Raw genomic sequence first — 23,507 nt, forward strand, 5'->3', positions numbered from 1 at the left:
ACAGAGAACGATTATCATGTGGTTGCTTTTTATTATCTATAGGAGTGAGAATCGACTTGAGAGCCAACTCATGTATGCAAGTTGAGACCGGCGCCCCAAACTCCTCGCACAATGCAGTGACATCTAATCTAATATACAATTATCTAAGTAGGTGAAGAGGGGTATGAGCCATTATACACGTCAAGTTGCATGAGAATTTTGTACACCGCCCATCCCTTTCCTCCGTGACACCTTACTGTACAAGGCCGCCGTTATTCTTACATTTCCCCTTCTATGATGGCGCATGTAGCAACTTTAAGATCCCCTCATACATTCCGAACATGATTGCGGCGCTGGGAACTGTCCTCAAAAGGTGAGGCGTGAGACCTCCGTACAAGGCGGCCATGCCTTCCTCTTTCCAGACCAGCCTGAAACACTGGACAAGGCCGGTATATTTGGGATGGCCGCTTTCGGTGGGTGCTTGACGAAGTCGAGTGCGGACGACCTATAGATGAGTTAGCTCAGTGGTTAAGTATAGATGTCCCGTATGTCCCGACTGACCTCGTGGGGATAAGTCCCTAGAGCGGCAACGAGTTTTGCACTCCCAGCAGCTACTATATTTCCAGTCCACTCCACAATATTGTCCCACGCATTCTTCGGCCGCCCACTGGACAGGATATGTTGCTCGCGCCTCTCCAAGGACTTCTTCATTTGCTCGTAGAGCACCCACTGCAGAGTACTTTCCGTGACCCCCAAGTAACTCGCGCTCATCCCCTTGTATAAGCCCCTGAAGCCCTCCTGTTTCACAACTTGTTTGATGCAATCCCACGAGTTCTTATATCTCCGCGTTGCTGTGCCTCCGGTCTTCTCCACAATGTTCTTATCCAATTGTAGCCTCGTCTTGATCAACCAGATCGGATTCGTGGCTGTAGATGTCACAATGCCTGCTAGAGCGGCAGCACACAGAACAACCCAAGCAGATTCCTCTCCGTGGTTTCCATATTCAGCAATGAGCCGCTTCCCATTTCCCACCACGAAGAAGTTGATTGACCGCGCCGGCACCACGCCGATTAGATTTGGGCCCAACCCCTTGAAGAGGGCTCGCCAGCCTTCAACTCTGTGCACCGAACCTAGGATCTGGAAGGTCTCGCGGAAATGCAGTATGGCGCTGCGGACAGGGGAGAGATGTGCATGTGGAGAGATGCCTTTCGCGAGACGGCTTTGTGCTAACTGTGCTTGGTAGAAATCAGACTGGAGGCGGGTCTTGAGAACATCGAGAGGAGCAGTCAAAGTTGCTGCTGCCATTCCCCCTATTCTGCAGATAGAGTGTTAGATAATGATCTTGCGCTTAAGAGGCTCGAAAGGGAGCTCACCCTCCAGCTACAAAATGTGCCCATGACTTGGCCACGGGCGAAGGCCTTGGTGCTATCGAAGTAGCATAATTGGATTGTGGAGGACCTAGTTCGCCGGTTTCACGCGACTGGAGGAGTTGTGTGGAGTGTATTCGATGTGTTTGATGATCTGCTGGTGAAGGAGGTGCAGCGGTGGTATTCATGAAGGGGACTTGGGAGAACTTGTCGTTCTCCAACAGGTGAAAGAAATAGAAGAAGCCAGGTAAAGTTGTACTTCGAAAGTCGATATCATGTCATGCAAGGCAAGGCCGCTGTCAGATGCGGTTGAGGTCGCTCAGGGGTGTGTTGAAATTTTGATAAATGTTCCAGGAAGCATTCTGGAGATTATAGTGTATGCCTTGTAAACGAGGCAAACAAGATGTTTCTACTCGCTACGGTACTTGAGCACACGCCGCGCCGAAACACAGCGCCCGCGCCTCCGAGCCTTTGGTGATATGGAGAGGAATAGTCACAGTCGTAGTAATGGCAGCACTGTTTATAAACACTTCATTCCAAGATAGACCAACTCTTGGCAACTTCCACCTTTCCTCTTGGACCCCATTGAATCCCTTTGAATCTCTGAAAATCCCTTTGAACCCTCCAACATGCGGAGAAAACCCTTTCCGTGCGCTAAGCCCTAGAGCCTCGTTTACGAGCTGCCAGTATGTCGAATACGCAGCGCCATAGTAATCCTGATCCCTCGGTGTCTCGCACGAAAATGGGCTCGAGTAGTGCCTGAGTTCTTGAGAAAATTCCACGACCAAGCTGTCCGTGCCACCCACGCACCACGTTGATCAGATCATCTTCACATTAGCGCGTGTATAGGCGCTTAATTTTAGCGCTGCGGCCCGCCAATCGTCACAACTAGATCTGCAGATCTGGCACTCGCCAGACTGACGCCAACTCTTGGTCAAACTTCCTTCGAAGAACTCAAAGAAGCCCACACATCAATGATGGCTTCGAGGCTGAGAGTAAAACGGTTCAATTCGAAAAAATAGATAACCTGTCTATACCCATATGCCAGATTTCGATTCAAATTCACACCTCCAAGCGGGGTGAGATAGCCACAGAACCTTCAAGATTTCCAATCATAGCTTTCTGGGGCGGTCTATCGAAGATCCGGTTGATACCGATAGGTCTGACTGAACTGGAACAGAGACTTACTGGATCATCTACTGCTCACCGCAAACTACCCAAGGCCAGGAAGCCACAGGCTCGAGAGTTGTTAACTTGTTACCGAGTAGGTATATATAGGCGAAAGGCACCTGTGCCAGCGCAAGACTATATGCCGAAAGCTTTCTAGCTGGAAATTAGTCCCCCAAAAGCTTTCGCACACCAGGAAACCCTGATTTGACTGGCCTTAGAAGGGCATGCATCAGTGATTCAGCTCTTGCTGCCGAATTGTGCCACTGGCTAAAGCCAACCACCCGGGTTCAAGGAGCCCAAGCGTATGATGGGGATCATGGGATTGAGTCTTTCAGTTGAAATGGCGGGGGCCAGCAGGTCCAAGTTCTGCGACTAGCAGAATCCGGGAAATCTGTGCCCCACCGTACGATCGTGCGCTTCAAGAGAATATAATCGATCATGGCATATGCTTAGACAACCGAGCTAAGACGCAACGAGGGTTGGATAGGAAGAAACGGTCGGCGGAAAGATCAAATCCGCTACTCTCGTTCTCAAGATCATCTGAAACTGCATGTAAGGACTTTCCCTCGGCGAAGAACGAAGACGATGCGATGAGTGGCTCGTCGGATTTCTCAGCAGTCATCTCTCATTTCCCAGCAAGGGCAACATTGTTTGGAGGTAGTAGGTGGCGCCACAGCGCCCGCCAATCTGGACTTTCGCCATGACGCCCATCCTGAACTGCCTCATGCCAAGTGTTGAGTGTGTCTCGACCGTACGAATTCCCGACACCAGAATCATACATCTTGGCCCTTGTATTGTCGAAAGAAAGGAGTTGTCGGACGAAAAGTTCTGATAGTCATCCTAAGTCTGTTAAGTCAGCTCCGAATCTATAGAGGTTCGCGCGACACAATCAAAGATCCTACACACCTGATTCTCCGCATCTGTCAATATTGGCGCTGCGATGTGAAGCAACATTTCCAGATCCCAGATTCTCGTCGGAGGCCTTACAAATCGCAACTGTCAAAAGCCCAGGATACTCCAGTTCCACTGCTGATACACATTGTCATCTCATTCGTTCTCTGTTTCGGATTTGCAGTCGTCCAAGACCAGCTTCGCTCCAACACTGGGGGACAAAGGACGCGAAGACCGGGAATGACTAAGGCAACAAAGACCATTCATTGCATGCATCGTTGCTTTTTATGTGCTTTTATAGGAGTTCCCTGCACGAAGAGTGCCCAAAGTTCAAACGTTACTATGCCTCGTACCTCTCGAAGAAGCGATCAATATGCTTTCGGCCAGCAGGGATTCCTCCAGCACTGGCAGTACATGCATCAGCAACTTAAGAGGAACATATATACAGCCATCAATAACTTGGTAAGCACGGTACTCACAGTGTTTTGAGGCCCTGTTATTTCATGAATATACCTTTGCGGCGATAGGGAGGGTGGAGCGATTCATGCCTCAGTCGGACGACGAGGCTCAAGCACTCGAAACCTCTCTAGGGAAGCTGCATTACAGTCTTTCTGGGTGGCCTTTAATTTAAGTGAGCCGTACTATCTAGAACTTAGAGTCCACGTCGTGCGTACCTATGCTGCTCATGTCTTGGGCACGGTTCTTGTTAGAGGGTGATTTTTATCTCTGACCTGATAGAGCTACTATAGGACTCATGGGAGACACAATCGCAAGAGAACAGAGGATCTTAACAGCATGTATCACTTCGAGACATGAGGTGGATGGATTGCTTCGCTTCCTTGAAGACTGAAAGACGGGTGCTTATTGATTCTGAGTGTTCAGACATCTCGAAAGGGACAATCCTGCATGAGATACCCCGCAATCCCAGACGCAGACTGCTACGAAACCACGGTAAAAAGGAGACATGTACATCACCATGTCCTTGTGTTTTCTGAGGAACAATATCATTCATCATAGACACGCATACAATGATGACCCGCAAAACCCAAACAGCGGAGAATGGAGACGGACAAAGATACTTTTCGGCCCGTCACACCCAGCCTCCCACATCGCGAGGCGTATCCTTGTCCGGTAGCTGGCATCGGGATGGAGACTGATATTTCTGCCTGAGTACTCGAGACGGTAGGATACAGCGACTCATCCTTCGTCGGGGAATGGGGAGAGTTCTATCCGGGAATGCTGAATCTGGCCGATATCAGAAGCACAAAAATATCTTCAACTGTTGCCCATCCGCTCAACCACATGATGTATTGTCCTTGCATTTCGATGCTTTGGATCCGCAGGACTGGCCGAGAGCGAGTGGCTGGGCTGGGATCTCGGAGGGACGCCCAGACCACGGTAACCATCCCACGCATTCCCACCTCGTATCACCCAAGGTTCCGAAGCTACTGTCGAGGCAGCTAACTACATACGCAGTTTCTTGCTTCTTCGGTGTTGGTTTTGGGACCCTGATTCTCCTTTGTGCGTGCATCTATTGCCCCCCAGGCGCGCATTGTGGTGGCGCACACCGTGTTCCAGCCGGGTCCAGCAAGAAGATCATGCGTGACAAGCAGACAAGCAGCCACCCTGGAGTCTGAGAATCCCAAAAAATGGGTGCCGAGCAAAGCCGGGGGGCGAAGGATCAACATGCAGGGGCGATGATAACAGCAGATGACGAAGTGTGCTTCTCTAGCTCGTCAGGATCGTTCCCAGAATCCAGGAGAGCCAGTCAAACCACGGTACGGGTATTCCCTTTTCCCGGCTTCCCGGTTCCCGCGGCCTCCCCCTGGTTACCCGATTGCCCCGGTGCCAACCACGCGTGGGGCTGGGAACGTGGGACCTGCCAAACGTGGGATGGAAATGAGATGAGCCTCGAGGATGCGCATCGCAGGATCACTATGCGTCAACCACGTCGACTGCTCTGTCGTCGTCCTGCTGTCCGGACTTCTCGCTGAGCGGATTTTGCCGCTCGAGAGGAAGCCGACGACGACTGACTGCTCTGCGTCCTACATGCCTTACATAAACAATACCACGGCGTGTCCGCGGACGTGAGCGCCGCGGAGGATAAATAAGGTCCGTCCCTTAGGTATCTACTAACTAGCTTCGGCCCTAGTGCGGTAGCATTATTTTGGGACTTGCTCTACAACGGTAAGTATTGTCACGACGGTGGCTATATTATACTGAAAGAAGAATAGTGCGTCTATTTTAGTACGTGGTAGTTACCCCAGAACCTGGAAATATGTCCGGCGCCAAGAAGACCGGGGCCGCACCGCTGGGAAGCTTCGATGATCGCCAGAGCCGCGGCTGCGAGTCCCTTTATCAGTTACTCCCAGTCTCCCACACCGTATACGCCTCTAGCACCCGCAATTGTACATCGTCGCGTGCGGAGTAGGTTACCTATTTTGGCCTACTCGGGCTATCTGTCTGACTGCAGAGCTCCCAGTTCCCAGTTCCCAGCACTTACGCCCTCCCAGCTTCCTATTGTCCACTTCCTCGACCCTTGATCTTGGTCCCCCCCCCCAATCTATCCATCTCATCCCGATCCCGTGAATCGTGTCTATCCATGAATGGTGGCCTCCCGCTTGGACAACATCTGGCTCTTCCTGATTCTCTGGCGCTCCCTGCGCTCCCTGCGCCCCCTGGATGCCGCGCTCTCTAAGCTCTTGGTGATTTTCCAGATCTTCCTGATCGCCGTGTTCTTCGTCTCGTTGTCGATCTCAGCCAGAGGCAATCTTACTACTTCAGTCGCCGCTTCCGGTCCTAGACATACTTAGCTCAACATTGTGACCAGTTCCACATGATAGCTTACCATTATCCTCAAAGCCGGCATGGCCCTCCGAGGTCTTGCATCTTTCGTTCGTCTGCCCTTTTCCACATGAAGATGCCACAAGGGCAGACTCTGAACACTCTGAGCTTACCCAGAGTTCAGAGTTCTGGCTGTGGCAATTGCTCGCTGGCATCTCGTCTGTCTCGAATATTTCTCCTCGTTCTCTGCGGGGTTCTTCAAAGAAGCTTGGCCGTCTCCGTCGACGCTCGGGTGTTCTGGCTATCACCCCGTTCTTGAGATTGTGGAACATCCTCTGTATTTCTTGTTAGTAGATTGTTGGGTGCTGAGAAGCCTGTTACATGCCATGATGTCCGAGAATAATGCCATCGCTTCTTCTGGAGCTATATTTTCACCAGTCTCCAGGTTGTATTTCGGTAGGGCCTCGTCCAAACTCCCAGGTAGATTCTCCACATCAGATACACATCTGTAAAAGTTCCAACCAATGTCGATATTGTCATTCGCATTGAACTCCCATCTTACATAGCATAAGAAAAGGAGCTGTCTGCGTGTGAGCCTCTCAGCGATCTCGCGGAAATATGGCTGGATGGTGTCAGGCATCGTGATTGACGAAGCACTCAACACACTTGGCAAGAGAACCGGCGTCAAGAGCTCTTCGAGAGCCAGCGTTGCGTGTAGCAGGAGGAAAAACCCAGGAATCTGCAATGATGCTTGGTTGGAGTTCTGTATCCATTGGCCCGTTAGCTTGTCTCACGAATCTCGAGGCAGGATACTGACCGCCATCTTGACCGGCGAAAGATTCATGCTCCTGCTCCAGTGCGTTGTTTTGAGTTTTCTCCCCGCTTCTTGTCTTTCTGATGATCTTGTTTTGTTTGTTTTGTTTTTATTGTTTGGTGCAGCAACCTGTCATGATCTGGCCGCAGTATATCGTTTTGCTTTTGTACAGCAGAGAGATGTAGGGAGATGATCCTTATTGCCCCCCCTCTCACCCGCTAGTTGTCTTACATACATGTCACACAGCAATGCATGAGGGTCACGGTTGTCAGATATTGATATCCCTCTGTGCCCTTCTGGTCCCTCGGCCAATGGGAAACAGCACAAACTGGCAGGGCTTGGTGACGAGTTTCCTGCAGTGCTCATTTCCAAGTCCAAACCCCAAGTTCTCTGCAAGCCTCTCATACCTCCCACATATCTCCTACATACATACCTCTACATACATACCTCCTACATACATATTTCCTACATACATACCTCCGGAGGAGACGCCCCGATAAGCGACACCTTTAGCGCAGGCCGAGTTACACGGCAATGCACGAGCGACATTCAACAAGGCCCCCTCAATATATGGTCTGCTAAAGCGCGTCTGAGCGTATTAATTGCAACTTTGCCGGTCGACAACGAAGGCCCCTCCAAAAGCCTCTCTCACTTCTCGAATGTGAGATTGATACCAAGCATCCCTCTGGTTGGCCGGAGGCTGAAATAGAGTTTATGACAGAGTTCACTAGACCATGCGTTAGAACTTAGACGGGCTCGCGCGAGTCAGGCCCAGGGCCCCCCCTTCCCCCCCCCGTCGCCAGTGGCGATTCCAGATCAGAAACTCCTGCATGGTGCAGTAGATGCGTTCCATGTTCAGCTGGAGCAGGAGTAGGCGGCGTGGATATCCGGTTCCCGATTTTCCATTCGCTTCTCTGGCTAGGATAGAGAGGCGCCTCACGGGCAGTTACTTAAGTTTGTTTGCTCATCCTGGGATTGTAATTCGCAAAGCTTGCCAGCCCTGCCTCACTTGCTTGAACCTACTGTTCACACCCCGCCATATACACTATGTGCGATTATACCGAAGTTGAATTTCGTTGTGGCCATCGTCGATTTGTTGTCAGGGAGTGGTGTGAGAAGTGGAAAAGAACTCACCGTTGCCGTTTCGCATATTATAGAGATGTTGTGGGGATGTAAGTTCCAAGTTCTCCAAGTCACGATGTTGAAGCTGTCTATTAACCCGTGATCTCTCTGTAGAACTTTCATTCTGGAAAGAAGATGCGGTGAGTGAGCTTGCAACCACCTATTCTGACCGCAACTTACGAAATAATGAAGTAGGCGACTGTAATAGGGGAACCAAACGCTTCGTTTCAATGTCCCACGTTGGAAAGTCGTAGGAACCCCATTACACCCGCCCTCAATCATGTAAGTGTTCTTGTCCCAAGGCATCTTATGATTATCAATCGTTAGATTAATGTGGCAGAGGATTAGGCAAAGGGTCATAAAGGGAAGACGTCCGACGCCAATGAACTTTTGCTATGTCTGATCAACGAATTTCTTTACAGTTTAATAAATCGGGAGGATTGGATGTCTGCCGTCTTGGGATCTGGAGGCCATCTGGCTAGTTACGCGTTGGAATTAATGGAACGGCGGCTGGTGTCTGGGAAACGGGACTTGGGACGATATGTACAACTCAGAAACACTCGGGCAGGTTACGAATTCAAATGGGCAACCTACCTACATACCCTCGAGTTGTTACGGAATCACATGACCACAGCGAGCTCACCCTGTATCTAGGACCTCCTGTATCTAGGGCCTCTCGTATCTAGGACCTCCCGTCGCATATAGGTTTCTAAATCAGACGCGCCGTACGCTACAGATCCCATCCCACGAGACCTATACCTCGGTCGATGTGCTCTGTGATGCAAAGTCGAGTACAAAGCCCAATATAGGATGCGGGCGCTGCAGAAGGAGGGACTGAGGAAAGCTGCCCTGACGCTTGAGTATCCTCAAGATCATCCTACCTCAGCCAAATCTCCCCTCCGAACGCCTTCTTTCGCCTGGGTGACCCTTCCATACACGTCCAGGGAAAAGGCGAGCAAAGGGTTGGACTGGGGGGGGGGAAATCGAATTGATGGACAACACCAAATACTGCCAGTCTTCAGCTAGAGACAGCCTACCAAAACGAGAGATCATCACAATGCCACTCTTTCCTGACCGATATAGTTCTTGGAATGGTTGATGCTGGTTTGAGTAGTGTTGTGCTACCCATCAGATACCTCGCCGAAGGAAAGAGTCAAAGAATATTCGTCAGTCCTGCACCTTGGTATTGCATGGCCTTGTTGCTTGGTGTTGTTCGGAACGAGGTGGAGGGCATCAAACGAGATATCGTGGCTGATGGGCACGCGGTGCGCGCATATCAGTCAACGGAGACTCGGAGAGACTCTGCCCCAGTACTTTTGAAATCACAGGAGGGGTGCCGTTTTGGGGATTTCGAGTTGCTGCTTTTCTGCCCGCCCATACTCGGTGAGCAGTGCGGGGTCACGCCTCGACTTGTCACACCTAATTCCAGGTCGGTGCGAACGCGTGACGAGGCTTTCAAAGATTAGCTTTGCTTCCTCGTAGGAACTGAGCATGGCAGGTTATTATTGGAAGTAGCTGCCATCAGAATTGTAGGTTGGCTCGGAGTCGTGTTCGTCTCCGCTGTCCAGGGACGTTCCATCATGATTGAAATGGCTCTGACGGTGGATTTTCCGCTACCACATAGCTACATCTCTTCCAACAAGCTCTCCGGGTCAGATGTGGATGAGCCGAGATCAGAAAGGATTGAATGGCGAACTTTGAGACCGCACTGACCGTCGTGTGACAACTTATCACCAAATTCTATGACTGCCTACCTCAGGGGAAGTGATTCCGTCTTCAAATTTCGCAGCTTCCAAAGACGTTGCTGGATTTAAATAGAACGTCTCCTCCCCCAATCATGGCCATAACAAGGCGTTATGTCACTCAGGAGAAACCGGAGAGGTCTGCAAAACCGAGAGACCCGGTCTGACTAGGAGATAACAGTGAGGCCCCCCTTTTTCAAAAGATCGCTGGAATCTCTCAGTCAGTTTCAAAGTGTTGCCCCCTATGCAACAATCAAAGGCGTGCGACCAATGATCGTTTCCGACTAGTGCATCATTTTCTTTTCCCAGGATGTCAGGGATATTTCATTATCGAAGAGGTGCGGGCTCGGTTCTCTACCCCCACAGAGAGGGAAACAACATCTTTCCCGGATCTGCGCGTTATTATTATCGCTATGATTGTCTTGTTCCTCCTCAAACCTTTCGCTGGGTCATATTAGTGCCTAGTGGTGAATGGCTTCGTATAGTAATTTGGCGACCCCTCCGTGGCGTCAGACAGGTATGGTTGACCCTAGTTGCTCCATGAGGTGGCGAAAGCCAACAGAGATCCGAGCTCAACCTCTTGCTCTTCTTTTGAAAATGCTGATCGTCAAAGGTAGTCCATGACTAGAAGGCGGCAAAGTGCGGGTATATTTAAGATTTGCCTGTATGAAGCTGTGTTGCTATATATTGGACGCCTCAAATATCAAAGCTCGTGCCAGATAATGTCGAAAACTCATACCGATTCGAACTGATCTTCCCAGATGCATCAGAATAGTCGGGGTGGGTAAATGGGACAAGATCTTTAATCTTCGGAATCGTTGCAGCCCATCATCTTCAGTCATGGTAGCCACGAGAAGGATATTCAGCCGAAATTCTTGCCCAGGAGCTGTCCATCCGAGTTCCAATATGTCTCTGGCCAGCTGGATATCTGCTAAGTTGTCAAGGGTATCCCCATTTGGTAGCGAGTACTGTGGCCTATTTCTCGAACCGGTTTCGTACCAACTACTCCTCTCGAAGTACTCACACCAGCAAAGTTGAGCAGCAACTTCATCCGGACATCAATATCATTGAATCCGCGACAGATCGCAGCGGTAATACAAAAGCGTCATAAGGAGGAACAACGTCGTTTCAACTTCAACGGTGTAAGGCACAACGGACTTCTGCCGTAGTTGTGTGCCTTCGGTGGATGCGCTCTCATGATCCGTTTCCTCGTACTCCCCCATGTGGGCCGAGTCGAATTCTTCTATTTCGTCTGAACCTACCCTCTAGCTCAAACCCTTTGACCAGCACAGAGTTCTGCTCGAGGGTCGCAGCTACTTTTTCCTGGCGATCTTCCCACACTGATGTCACAAGGCCTCAGTTTCTTGGACTGACATGTCCTTCACCGTGCCAAAGCTGTTCATCGCTAACAAAGACACCTTGCGAAATCTCGCGGAGAAGCTCCCCAGCATCATGTTTCACGACAGAGAGAGGACGATTTCTCCAAGCGGGGTCTCCAAAGGTCCGGTGCTCCTCTGCCGAACTTGGCGAGAACTGGACATGCAACAGCAGTAGGCACAGAACAGGGCTCGAGGGAAAGGCCATCCAATCTGGCCTTCAAATGGTACTATTAGTGTTGTTCACAGGATGGGTACATATCCGAAGAGGTTCGGGACGGGATATTAGCTGGGGACCGACCGGACCAATGTAAAGCTTATTCGAATATCAGAGCCTCAGAGACATTTCCACTGATCCTTGGACGAATGATGAGTATATGAAGAATTTGGCGCGCCTTCGGCAGTTCCTGGTCTTATCGCTGGCGCTCTCCTGTATGTCATAAGGGCGGCTCGTTCCGGCTCCCTTGGCCTAATTTTTCTCGTACTTTTCCTCTCAGCGTCTTGGTAGTATTTCGTACATCAGTACAGAGTGAAGACCTCCGCGCCTGGACTCTGGCTCTCATCATCCATGGGCTGTGGACGGGCATCGGCGACAGACCAATGTAGCAGGAGTCAAAGATCCCGGTATGAGGTCATTCGGACAGTTATTAACCTTCCAGTGGCACTGGTACTGTTCTTATGTATGGTCTGCTCCGTGACTCCGTCCCTTGACTGCGACAAGGATTGCAAGACGGAAGGACGCATTTCGTACGCATTGTTGAAGTTGACTTCTTGCAGTTTACCGAGTTGCCTCTTCCGGTCTAAGCTCTCTCTTCGACGCCGGCACTTCCAGCGCAGATCTTTCGACACCAGCCAATCCTTCGGCCAAGAGCGATAAGAGCCATCAATTGCTCCAAGGATATGTGTGCAAGTGCATTATGGCCATCCCCCCGTGGAAGCGGGCAGGATGCCACGAAAGGCAGTTTACAATCTCCTGGGGCCTTGGCTCCATCCATAGCGGGTGCTGTTCCCTACGGTACCTTCGTGTATGGGGAAAGTTCCCTGCCACCTTATTTGTTGCATCATCAGATACGGCGTGCGACTTGCGACTTGCGAAGTGGTACTTTGTCCTCTGACCGATGCCAAAGTGCCGGACCTAACTGGGCAGGTACCCGCATGGATCTCCTTTGCTGTTTATTTATATAGACATCTTCCCTCTCGTTCTCCTGGTTCCCCTTCTCTCTCTATCGTCGTCGTTGTTCTCTGGCCACAGTGACCCCGCCGCACATCTGGCACGATGTTTCTCCTCAATACTCTTTCCGCTGCTCTGGCCATCTCGTCTTCCGCAGTTGCCCTCAGCATTCCCACAGTTGCAGAGCACTCGACCAATGATGCAACCTCCAAGAGCAGTATCTATGAGAAGCTGAGTGGTCCTCCTGCGGGCTGGGTTCGGGATGACAGCACTACGATCAATAAGGATATCTCTACAGTGAAGTTGAGGATCCAACTGATGGAACAGAACATGAACAAGTTCCATGAATTGGCCATGAACGTATGCCTGACCTTTATTTCCAAAGCCTTGACCTTTAAGGGTGATGCCCAGAGTGCCTCCAGCTTGGAGTGCAAAGTCCAACTCTTTTTCTCATTCCTGTTTCTTAGCCCTTCCAGAATATCTACTAATGCAGCTATCTCATCAGATTGCAACCCCAGGGCATGCATTGTACGGAAAACACCTCTCACAGCACGTGATTGATGCAATTGTTGCCCCTCGGGACGAATCCAGCGATCTGGTCATGCAGTGGTTAGAGACAGAGGGTCTGGGTGATCATGCAAGCATCTCACCACGATCTGATTCTGTTATTGTTGAGGCCAGTGTCAGTCAGATTGAAAAGCTCTTGAACGCCGAATACGCTCCTTTTGGTAAGTCTCCGGCTCTCACATGACTTTTCTCATGAATTCTCTGGACGAGCCTGATATTCTGTAGTACACTCATCAACGGGAGAAGTCCTGTTGAGAACATTAGAGTACAGCCTACCAGATGCTCTCCAAGGTCACGTCAAGATGGTTCAGCCAACAACGTTCTTCGGCCTCAGGGCAATGAGATCAACAATCTCGAAGGTTAGGCCTATTGACAAAACCAACCTGGTCACGGAAGCTGGAGCTGTCAAGGGCTGTAGCGGTGGAGCGGTCACCCCAAAGTGCCTTGCCAACCTTTACAGCTTCTCTTCAGCAACTGCTCTGTCTGCAGGCAAAATGGGAATTGCCGGATTTCTCGAACAATGGCCCAGCAAATCAGATCTCTCGACTTTCATGGAAAACTATGCCACTGAAGGCAACTCGGGTGAGACGTATACCTGCACCCTGATTAACGGTGGCACGTGCCCCTCCTCTGGTAGTGGCTACCCCGGAATCGAAGCAAACTTGGACACCCAGTATGCGAGGGCCATCACTGAGTCCATCCCTAACGTCTACTATAGCACGGGCGGGAGCCCGCCGATTGTGGGTGGCGGCACGAACCAGAATGAGCCGTATCTCGAATTCCTCGACTACTTGCTCGCACTCAATGATTCTGATCTCCCTCAAACGATCTCCATCTCATACGGCGACGACGAGGAAACCGTCCCTCTTGACTATGCCGACACCACCTGCAACCTCTTCTCTCAACTCGGTGCTCGCGGAGTCTCCGTCCTTGTTGCGTCTGGAGATTCCGGAGTGGGAACTACTTGCTCAATTAACGGTACAAAAACCTTTACAACATCCTTCCCTGCCTCCTGCCCTTGGGTTACAACCGTTGGGGGCACCTCTGGAAACAGCCCCGAAGCAGCCTGGACGGATGGTGGCGGTGGTTTCTCCAGTGTCTTTGGCCGTCCCAGCTATCAAGATTCTGCCGTTACCTCCTGGTTGACAAACGACAATACCCACTCAGGAGTCTCAAAGTACTTCAACAGCTCCGGACGCGCATACCCAGACGTTGCCGCCCAAGCTACGGATTTCACCATCGTCGCTAGTGGAGAGGCTGAAGGCGTCGACGGGACGAGTTGCGCCACCCCTACCTTTGCCAGCATCATACAGCTTCTGAACAGCGGCCGGGTGGCGGCAGGGAAACCGGGACTCGGGTTCTTGAACCCCTGGTTGTATAGCAACGCGACCTCCGCCTTGACGGATATCACCACCGGCTCCAACACTGGATGCAGTGGGGTGATCTCTAATGCTGGATTTGAGGCTGTTACAGTAAGTCTTACGGCATCGGGTTATAGGAAATCTTTGACTGACTATTGTGTTCAATAGGGATGGGATCCAGCCACTGGTCTCGGCACACCAAATTATACCAAATTGTTGGCGATTTCTGATTCTACGTAAATTTGCATCTTTGGGACGACGAGATATAGCTTGAAATATGTAATGATGAATGACTTTCACGATGGGAGACAAAGAGCGGGTTGCCTGTCAATTCTGGTAAAGAGCTTATTCTGCTGAGCTAGATGTATGCCATCTCCCCAGATGGACCTGATCTTCAAGGTGGCAATCTATCATTATTGTAGAAATGGGATAAGTAGCAAGGACGCTCTCCATATAAGGACCCCGTACATCAAGACCCCCCTCCCCAGCCACCCGACGCAAGGGCCCGCGCACCCCATATTGTCTCCGCGGGCGCGTTGCGCACCCCGATTCGATGCGCCAGCGCGATGGGATGGACGGGCCCTGGCCAGGCAGGTAGGTAGCCGGACACGTTCCTCGAGAGGGCGCTGGACGTTGAAGACGCATTTCGTATGTACATATGTGGGTTTCCGCTGCCTCCAGCGCAACGGTGGATTTGCAGATGAGGTGAGGGGAGGGGAGGGGAGGGAAGGGGAGAGAGCAAAGGATTACATATGATGATGTGATGCGTAATATACAAACAGGATTGGGTTGAGGCGGAAATGGAAACGGGAGGAGGTAATATACGACTATTTATACGTACGGGGATATTCCCAAAAGAGAAATCGATATATTGGAGAATAAATACGACGACGTGACCACAGAAATTAAGCGAGAAGCATCGTGCGTTGTCCAAAAGACGGGATCTGGGGGCGAAAGAGGTCCGATCCGTCCCCCCGTCCTTCCTCGCCCAATCAACATCCATAATTCAACATCAAACATCAAACATCCCCCCCCAATCGATGATTGAGATAATGAAGAATCGGGTCTCGAGGCATCAGATCCAGGACGAAGAAGAGTCCTTCATCTGTCTTACACACTCTCTCCAATCTCCCTCTGAAAGAGAGAGGACAAACGGACTACGACCCTCGATCTCCAATTGCCCTGGTCGTCCCGCAGTGGTGTCCCGTCGAACCGCCCCCCGTCCCTGACCCGCGCGATCTATTCTTCGCGCATGCACACATCGACACTTAACCTGACTGTGCCCTACGAGTAAGACACACTTACGGACCCTTTTCCCTTTTCTTTCCTTTTTCTCGTTTCTGCTCAGAGACAGACGGGGAGCTTCGTTCGTCCGTCATTCGTCGTCGTTCGTCGCCCATGTCCCAACCTCCCGCGACTTTCGTTCTGGCGCATTGATCGAATCGCCCGCCCGCTGCTCTCGAGCATGCTCTCTTCCTCAGCCGTCGAGTCTTCCATTCATGCCCAGGTCATCGCCGTCTTCTTTGATGTGGGAGGAGGGGAGGAGATACCTGGCGCCGTCGTGACTCGCCCGACACCCACAGATACCAGCATCCACCACCCGCCCGTCAACCATACATACACATACATCATACAGGACTCACTATTATAACCTCTCCCTTTTTTTCTAAATTTTATTCTCCGATACGCATCAGCTGGGCCCCACGATCTGCGCGATCGCGCAGGTCCCCTTTTCTATTTATTGATCTAAACTTTGTTTGGGGCGGCTGCATGTCCATGTTCCATTGTTCTGCGCTGGCCCCTTCGCGACCTTCGCCTCGCTCCCAGCCATCATCTTTTTTTGAAGGCGACACGGCCAAACCCCAACCTCCTCCAATTCAGTCGCCCCCCCGACAGTATCCCCTTCTCGAGGGCCCCAGTCCTTCCGCTAATTCTTCACCCTCACACCTCTCTCATTTCCTGCCTCCCAAGGTGGTAGATACATTCCTCAATCGCATCTCGGGAGAGACATCGCCAAATCCCAGCGCGTCTTTCCACACGCACCCCCCCAGCCAATTCACTGGCCCTTCTTGGGTGAACTCCCCCAAGGCGCAATCATCTTGTCGACCTCAGGACGGTCACCTCGGCTCGCAGCAGCGCTGACGGACCCAATTCCTCCACGATCTAACGACCCTTACGACGTCAACGACCCGTTAACGCCCACCCCAGAGCAGCGCCAGCAGCGACGAACCCACATTGAAGCAGCTTCTGCTGGAATTTCCCCCTCGCCCCCTCGAGTTAGGTTTGCTGAATCGCGACGGAACGCACAGCTTACGCATGATTTCGAAGAGGATCTCGCTACTTCAACTCCTTTAGCCCCAAGCCTTCCACATTACTCTCCAGAAGAAGCCGGCAGAAGACCCCATCGAGCTCTACGGATCTCGAAGAATACTGGGAGTGCCATCCTATACGCTCTCGAAGAGGCCCTGCGACGCCCCAATCCCTTTACCCCCGATTTGGTCGAGGAGAACGCCTCGATGTCAGATCTTATCAGCGGAGGGCCGTCTGCCTCCGTTGATAATGGACGAACTGGAAATGGCAGGACCCAAACTGCTCCAGGGACGACTGGGTCGCCGAGCATAAGGGGCCCGAGGGATATCATGCGCGAGCGCGCAGCTCGAGAACGGCGCAGAGCAGAGGATGCCGCGAGGGAAGAAATGGAAAGGAGGCATGCTGAAGACGAGGCCCAATTAATAGAGGAGTCCAGACGCAGGACTGAGGAGAGAAGGGTAGCTGCTGGCGCTGCAGCACCGCAGAGAGGAAGCGGAGAGGGAGGCCAGCGCGGATCTGGAGGGACGGCCGGTCAAAGAATTTCCGATAATTCACAAAGGTCAGAACACAGATCTGGTGACCAGCTAGCAGCGGGTGGCGAGAGACCTCAAGACCAACCTCTACAGGGAGTAGGAAGAGGAGGTCGTGCACTCGGAGGTGGTGATGAAGCGCCACCTTCAAGTAGACCACGACCTATCGCTCAGCCCCAGCAACAGCCTAGGCCTGTTCAGCCAGAAACATCGGGACCCCGGCCAGCTCAGCCGGGCCCTTCTGCTGCTGGTCCTTCAGGTCCAGCACCACCGCAAGGAAGCACCGGTGGCAGCGCTACGCGATCATCTTTTCCTCATGCTTTCGAACGTTGGGAGACACTCTCAGCGCATTGGGAAGGACTCACCTCGTTCTGGATCCGGAGGCTCGAAGAAAACAGCAATGAGATCAACAGGGAACCTATATCTCAGCAACTTTCGAGGCAGGTGACAGATCTTTCGGCCGCTGGAGCCAATCTTTTCCATGCGGTTGTAGAGCTGCAGCGTTTACGAGCTTCGTCCGAAAGAAAATTTCAGCGCTGGTTCTTCGAGACAAGGGCGGAACAAGAACGTGCCCAAGAGATCCAAGCACTGACCCAGGCAAGCCTCGAGCAAGAGCGCCAAATACGAGCTGCGGCGATTCAAGAGGCCGTTGAGAACGAGAGGAGAAGGTCGAATGCGGACAAGAAGCTTGCAGAAATGAGGCGTGAGCTCCAAATAGCCAAGGAGGAGGCGAGACGGGCCTGGGAAGAGCTTGGACGGAGGGAGCAGGAAGAGCGCGAGAGAACAGCTTCGTTACGAGAAGGCCAACCTACCATTGTTGGCGGCGTTCAAGTTGTTCCGATGATGCAAGGTATGCCAAGCAGACATGGGAGCACCCGTGAGGGGCCATATCCCGGCGGACAAGCTGCCAAGGAACCCGAAGGTCCAATTACTACCGATGTCGCATATCAGCCTTACTCCCAAGCCCAACCGCCTGATCCTACGGATCCCTTTGTAGAAGAGGAAACGACCCCTACTGGTAGAGGAGTTCGAGCACCAACGTCCGAACCTTCGCCCTACGCGCAAAAATACTCTCAAGCTCCGGCAGTTCAGCCAGCATCGACCCAGGCCTTCTATCAACAACACCAAGGCACGTCTCTCCATCCCATTGACCCTACCGGCCGATCTGAGCATGATCCATCTTACGGCCCTTCCGGCCGCTCGGAAGGCGCTTCAAGCGAGGAGGAATATGAGATCAACGCTGAAGGTCAGTTCGTCCGAGATGTCAAGGGCGACAAAATCCGGTACCAGCAGCCAGTTTCTGACGATGATACAGACGAATACGACGTGACTGCAGCCCGGGAGCGTGAGCTAGCTTACCTTCAGGAGTACGGGCGACAACCGGTCTCGGGAGTAGAATATGGTTCAAGTGTGCCGGCTACAGAACAACCCAGGCCCCCTACCAGCCGCCCGGCAGCGCTGGAAGGCCCAGTCGATTATTCAGGTGAAGGATATGGCTCGGGGCCCGGATGGGAGGCAGTTCCTCGACATCACCACCCAACCAGACTGAGTGATGTGTTAGAGGAGGATGAATTCAGTAGGACAAGCGCAAGCCAAGTCAGTCGACGGGAGTAGAGCGGACACAAAATTACTTTTCCTTTGTCTTCTTTAGATTTTCATCTTGAGCGAAGAGAGTGACTGCGCGTCATTTTGCGATGATTGGGGCAGCATCAGTTTGGCGTCTGCGGTGTTGAAGCGTGGAGATCTGGGGAAGATTCTGCAAGTATGTGTGAGCATGAGGCGCGCGTCTGTAGGACTAGGACTAGCTTTCAGGAACTGGCTAGCATAGTGACATAGCTGTTTAGATACTTAATTCATGAGGAGAGGTTAAATTTCTGAAATGCGTATCAATGGATCATCACTCTGAAGCCCGAGGAAAGAATGTCTTGGTCTGCAGTTGCTTGCTTGCTGCTTTTAGAGTTCTAGACCCCCGTGGGCCATGACAGGTGAGGCTCGTAAAGAGGCGAGGCACTACTACGTCCGTGGTTCTGATAGAGCTTCAAGCCTTCAACCTCGAATATTCCCGATAGACAACTCAAGGTTTCCGGCATTGCCGTCACCAGCACAGCAATCATGTCGAAAGTCTTTGTCCCCAGTAAGAACCTTCTGGCGACCTTCTCGCGAGCTCTAAGACACGGTAACCCTCAGCCCATCTCCGCCCAATGCCAGCGATTATCAACCATCACCACACCTGGTCTGCCCAGAACAGCACCACAGCCGTCATGTCTACACTCGACCCCTAAGACAGGAGTACGCACGTTCAGCACCTCTCCACAGCGGAAATACAAGACGGTTCAAGAGCAGCGCTCTCGGTACCGTTCCGGGGTACGACCCTCCCTTTCTCCTCTCAAGGACGTAAGAAATTGACATGCAACAAATAGCCCTTCTCCTGGAAAGCAGGTCTCCTCTTCCTCATCTCGGGCGCGGGCCTGATCTTCTACTTCCGCTATGAGAAGGCGCGGATGGAGCGCAAGCGCGTGGCGGAGGCTACGAAGGGCGTCGGGCGGCCCAAGGTCGGCGGGCCCTTCGAGCTCGTGGACCAGAATGGGAAGCCGTTTACGGATGGGGATATGAAGGGCAAATATTCTTTGGTGGGTCTCTTGCTCACGCATTTGGGACTTCTGTAGTCTGGAGGGGGATAGATAGAGAGAGAGAGAGAGAGAGAGAGAGATAATTTGCAGTGTCTGAGAGGGGAACGTGCTAATGCCAAAGCGCAAAATAGGTCTACTTCGGCTTCTCTCACTGCCCCGACATCTGCCCCGAAGAGCTGGACAAGATGGCCCGCATGATCGACCTGGTGCGCGCCTCGGCCCCGTCCTCAGCCCCTCCCCTCCTTCCCATCTTCATAACCTGCGACCCGGCCCGCGACACCCCGGCCGTCCTGGCTACCTACCTGTCCGAGTTCCACCCGGACATCATCGGCCTGACGGGCACCTGGGAGCAGATCAAGCAGGTGTGCAAGAAGTACCGCGTGTACTTCTCCACCCCGGAGGGTGTCAAGCCAGGCCAGGATTACCTCGTCGACCACAGCATCTACTTCTACCTGATGGATCCTGAGGGCGATTTCGTCGAGGCCATTGGGAGACAGCATAGCCCTGAGCAGGCGGCGAGCATCATCAAGTCGCATATGGGCGATTGGAAGGGGAAATAAGCCGACCGCTGAGGAACTAAGGTATATAATGGATGCTTAAGGGAGGGGAATGTTCAATGAATGATTTGTGGAAGGCTTGGCCAAGAGATGGGGAGTGTATCAATACATGTATACCGTGTACAAAAGTTATTCTTCCAGGATAGAAGGGTTTCGCAACTCCAACACTTCAAAAATGAATTTTACATATACGTCTATATCTCTCATTCTATTAGAAGTCTAATTTGGGTAACAGCAATGGTATCATCATAATCTATGTCTAGTCTCCACCACACATGCTCAACTGTTCATACATTAAAGCCTTCATTCTAAACAACCTCTTCAAAATACATCGCGGCTTTGGGTATCTCTCCTATGCAGTACAAAAATACAAATTCCCAGGGTGATTGGTTTAGGCGAGGGTGAAACCAGCACCAAAGACCGCGAACGCGGCCGACATGCCCATGACCATCAGGCCGCGCATATCGAACGCAGGCACTGATGCCACACCGGCATTGTTCTTGTCTGGCGCACTCGTCGAAGATGCAGTGGAGCTGCTTCCCGAGCTTCCGGTGGCTGTGGTTCTTCCCGAACCACCTGTGTTGGTGGCGGTAGGGTTGGCGGTGCTGGTCTTCCCGCCTCCTACTGGCAGTATACCAGTCGCAGTCTCGGTCGCAGAAACAGCGCTTGCAACGCCGCTCACACTGGGAATAGCTGTTGCATCGGCGGCAAATTCTACGATGCTGCTAGTAGTCGAATTGAAATTCGTTTGCGCCATTGCGATAAGGTTGTTTTTGAGATCGTACACGACGTAAGCGGATCGGAGGAAGGTGTCTCCAAGGATGTATGGCTCTTGTGATTGGGGTGATATCCCCATGACACAGATGTCAGTGAAGGGGACATCTGGTTGGAAGCCGTCCAGGGAGAAGGGTCCAGTAGTCTCAAATATTATCTCGTTGATAGGGACTCGGATTGCGAAACCGCTTGGTCCACCAAACCCAAAGTCGAAGGTCAGCTGGGGATGCTTTCTGAGCACAGCACAATCAACGAAGGTTATACTACTCGCTTCGTCCACAACGGCGTCAAATTTGTGAAAGATCTGGTAGGCAAGTTCCTCTGGGAGCAGAGTAAGTGAGGTCCCAGAGTCGAGTATAACGGGCGCGGTGTAGGTCTGGTTGGTGAGAGTGGTGGTGTTTCCTGGTGTAGTGATGGCATATGATGTTAATGCAACTGTGAATTGGGAGTATATCGAGCTGCCGTCCTCAAGAGTATAGGGAATTATGGGCATTTGCCAGAGATCTCCGTGATACTTGTCCGAATCGAGCCCACCAAATATTATAGAGCCGGTTGAAGCCTGCAGGTCATTTAGGTACAAGCTGTAGGCTTTGGTACTGATAAGGCCTTGCGTGACCATACTATCAATGATGCTCGAATAGACAGATGGAGAAGAGTCGGACGATGCCGCGTTGTTGGAGGCTTCGTTGAGATCGTACCCAATTCCCAGCAGTCCTGGAGTGAGGGTGGCATTGGATGCAATGCCCATCTGTTGAGCCTTGACTGAAGCTCCACCTACGGTCAAAACATCGGTGAAGTAATCTCCTGTCGCAGATGACCCATCTCCATACTGTATGTCGAATCCGTTGGGGTCGACAACGTTAAAGGAGGAAGATTTCGTATGATCGACTGCAAGAAAGTCAGTGAGATGAATTATAGATAGTGGCAGAAGGAAATAGAGCTTACAAGGCGTTTGGCATCCAGTACCGACTTCCGCATGCATTGAAAGGTCACTACAAAGATCTGTAGTAACATCCAACACCCAGACGTCGCTGCTTCCCGTATCAATCGCCAAGGCGATCTGCTGTGGAGGAGTTCCAACCTGGACATTTATCACGTAGTTCCCACCTGTCAAATTGTTGGCCAGAGATGCTGAGAGGGGCGCTCCTCGAGGCAAAAGGTCTCGCCTGCGGGGCTTCACGTCTTGGGCTGGGCTTCTGGCGATGTCCATGGTAATTGCTGCGAGTGAGCAAGTGCCCAGGGCCGCGATTGAGAGCATCGCAGACCTGGTAGAGGCCTTCATGACTGCGACTATGACTGGAGGTGGAAAGAGAGTGATCGGATATGTTCTGCGCAGACTTCAAAATGGGAGGCAGACGTCGAGAGAGCTATGTCGCAGAGCAGAGCGTGGGGCTCAGGACATCAGTAAGAACGACGAGATGGACGGTAGAGAATGAAGATCGACCAAGAGGTCCTTAAAAAAAGAAGAAAAAGAGAGAGACGAAAGGTAGGCAGAGCTCTGCCTTATGTGCAGAAAAGATGAGCACTCCACAAACATCGTGACTCTGTTTGTACGTACAATGTACGTACAGGAGGCAGGGAAGCGGGATATTTCTGGGCCGGGTGCGACAGCCAATCATAATGCGCTGGACCTGAAGGGTCGGGGAATGGCTGGTGCCGATCGTGGCGATCGTGGCGCAGGGCACGTTTTAGGGGACCATTTACTCCGCGTTGGAATTTATTCTCCAATCACAGCGCGATAAACTCAGCCTCCCCGAATGTCCCATCGCAAGACACCAACCTCGGTGGGTGGGAGATGATTGATATTCTTAGGTCTAAAATGGTAGCGACTGAGCATACGATTGGTTCCTTGCTGACAGGATAGCTGCTCAGTATAGACAGCAGGACATAATATCTTCGGAAGGGCTCCATGATTTTGGAAGAAGGTAATCTCGGTCCGTACAAGGCCGATTTCAACGGGTCCGTTTCAACAAAATCTGTAAATCTTAGGTAGGTAGATAGCATAACGCCATTCTTATACACCAGTGGTTTGTATGACGAGGTGAAGATCTACTGCTATTGTTCGAATCCACGACATAATCAGAAGTATGCTAGGTGGGGAGACACATACAGTCAAATACAACTCGTACAACGAAGCCCTCAAATAAGAACCGGCTTTTGCTTGTGGTTTGGCTCTTTGTGTGTACGGAATAGCTATCATGGAGTACACCCGTAACTCGAAGTCCGAAATTGCCAAATTGAGCCCTGCATATTCCGCTGTAAGGTACCTATGTAATGCACCCCAGCATTCGGTGTTGCCGTAGCGATAATGTCAGAGACAAAACCAGTAGATAGGGAGTCTACCCGCGACGTTGAGGTACCA

General features: G+C 51.7%; 8 protein-coding genes across 8 annotated transcripts; 6 read left to right on the forward strand and 2 right to left on the reverse strand.

Annotated features, from left to right (window-relative positions):
* Positions 1-271: 271 nt before the first annotated feature.
* On the reverse strand, positions 272-1,534 carry M430DRAFT_52721 (hypothetical protein; the record flags this gene model as incomplete). Its single annotated transcript, XM_024868321.1, has 3 exons — positions 272-484; positions 541-1,294; positions 1,353-1,534. 3 exons carry the CDS (start codon positions 1,532-1,534, stop codon positions 272-274), a joined length of 1,149 nt encoding a protein of 382 aa, XP_024718420.1.
* A 4,084-nt stretch (positions 1,535-5,618) lies between these two features.
* Positions 5,619-6,323, forward strand: M430DRAFT_36554 (hypothetical protein; the record flags this gene model as incomplete). The annotated part of the gene is made up of 2 exons (XM_024866951.1): positions 5,619-6,206; positions 6,256-6,323. Coding segments are annotated over exons 1-2 (261 nt in total), but the record flags the coding sequence as incomplete, so codon positions are not given.
* A 1,560-nt stretch (positions 6,324-7,883) lies between these two features.
* M430DRAFT_36555 (hypothetical protein) lies at positions 7,884-8,568 on the forward strand. The gene is made up of 4 exons (XM_024866952.1): positions 7,884-8,177; positions 8,242-8,267; positions 8,323-8,409; positions 8,476-8,568. Exons 1-3 carry the CDS (start codon positions 8,053-8,055, stop codon positions 8,379-8,381), a joined length of 210 nt encoding a protein of 69 aa, XP_024718422.1. The 5' UTR covers positions 7,884-8,052; the 3' UTR covers positions 8,382-8,409; positions 8,476-8,568.
* Positions 8,569-10,838: 2,270 nt separating this feature from the next.
* M430DRAFT_170902 (hypothetical protein) lies at positions 10,839-11,686 on the forward strand. The gene has a single exon (XM_024863603.1). It carries the CDS (start codon positions 11,056-11,058, stop codon positions 11,557-11,559), a length of 504 nt encoding a protein of 167 aa, XP_024718423.1. The 5' UTR covers positions 10,839-11,055; the 3' UTR covers positions 11,560-11,686.
* A 675-nt stretch (positions 11,687-12,361) lies between these two features.
* Positions 12,362-14,850, forward strand: M430DRAFT_60664 (hypothetical protein). The gene is made up of 4 exons (XM_024868871.1): positions 12,362-12,776; positions 12,922-13,144; positions 13,209-14,455; positions 14,513-14,850. Exons 1-4 carry the CDS (start codon positions 12,522-12,524, stop codon positions 14,582-14,584), a joined length of 1,797 nt encoding a protein of 598 aa, XP_024718424.1. The 5' UTR covers positions 12,362-12,521; the 3' UTR covers positions 14,585-14,850.
* Positions 14,851-16,673: 1,823 nt separating this feature from the next.
* Positions 16,674-19,069, forward strand: M430DRAFT_170978 (hypothetical protein). Its single transcript, XM_024863605.1, has one exon. The coding sequence runs from the start codon at positions 16,861-16,863 to the stop codon at positions 18,796-18,798; it is 1,938 nt and encodes a 645-aa protein (XP_024718425.1). The 5' UTR covers positions 16,674-16,860; the 3' UTR covers positions 18,799-19,069.
* Positions 19,070-19,296: 227 nt separating this feature from the next.
* M430DRAFT_144670 (hypothetical protein) lies at positions 19,297-20,574 on the forward strand (the record flags this gene model as incomplete). Its single annotated transcript, XM_024862901.1, has 3 exons — positions 19,297-19,548; positions 19,605-19,814; positions 19,946-20,574. The coding sequence occupies 3 exons, from the start codon at positions 19,297-19,299 to the stop codon at positions 20,372-20,374; spliced, it is 891 nt and encodes a 296-aa protein (XP_024718426.1). The 3' UTR covers positions 20,375-20,574.
* Positions 20,575-20,762: 188 nt separating this feature from the next.
* On the reverse strand, positions 20,763-22,355 carry M430DRAFT_107359 (hypothetical protein; the record flags this gene model as incomplete). Its single annotated transcript, XM_024861152.1, has 2 exons — positions 20,763-22,033; positions 22,091-22,355. 2 exons carry the CDS (start codon positions 22,353-22,355, stop codon positions 20,763-20,765), a joined length of 1,536 nt encoding a protein of 511 aa, XP_024718427.1.
* Positions 22,356-23,507: the final 1,152 nt, after the last annotated feature.

This window comes from Amorphotheca resinae, assembly GCF_003019875.1.
Source record: "Amorphotheca resinae ATCC 22711 unplaced genomic scaffold M430scaffold_10, whole genome shotgun sequence".
NCBI classification, from domain to species: domain Eukaryota; kingdom Fungi; phylum Ascomycota; class Leotiomycetes; order Helotiales; family Amorphothecaceae; genus Amorphotheca; species Amorphotheca resinae.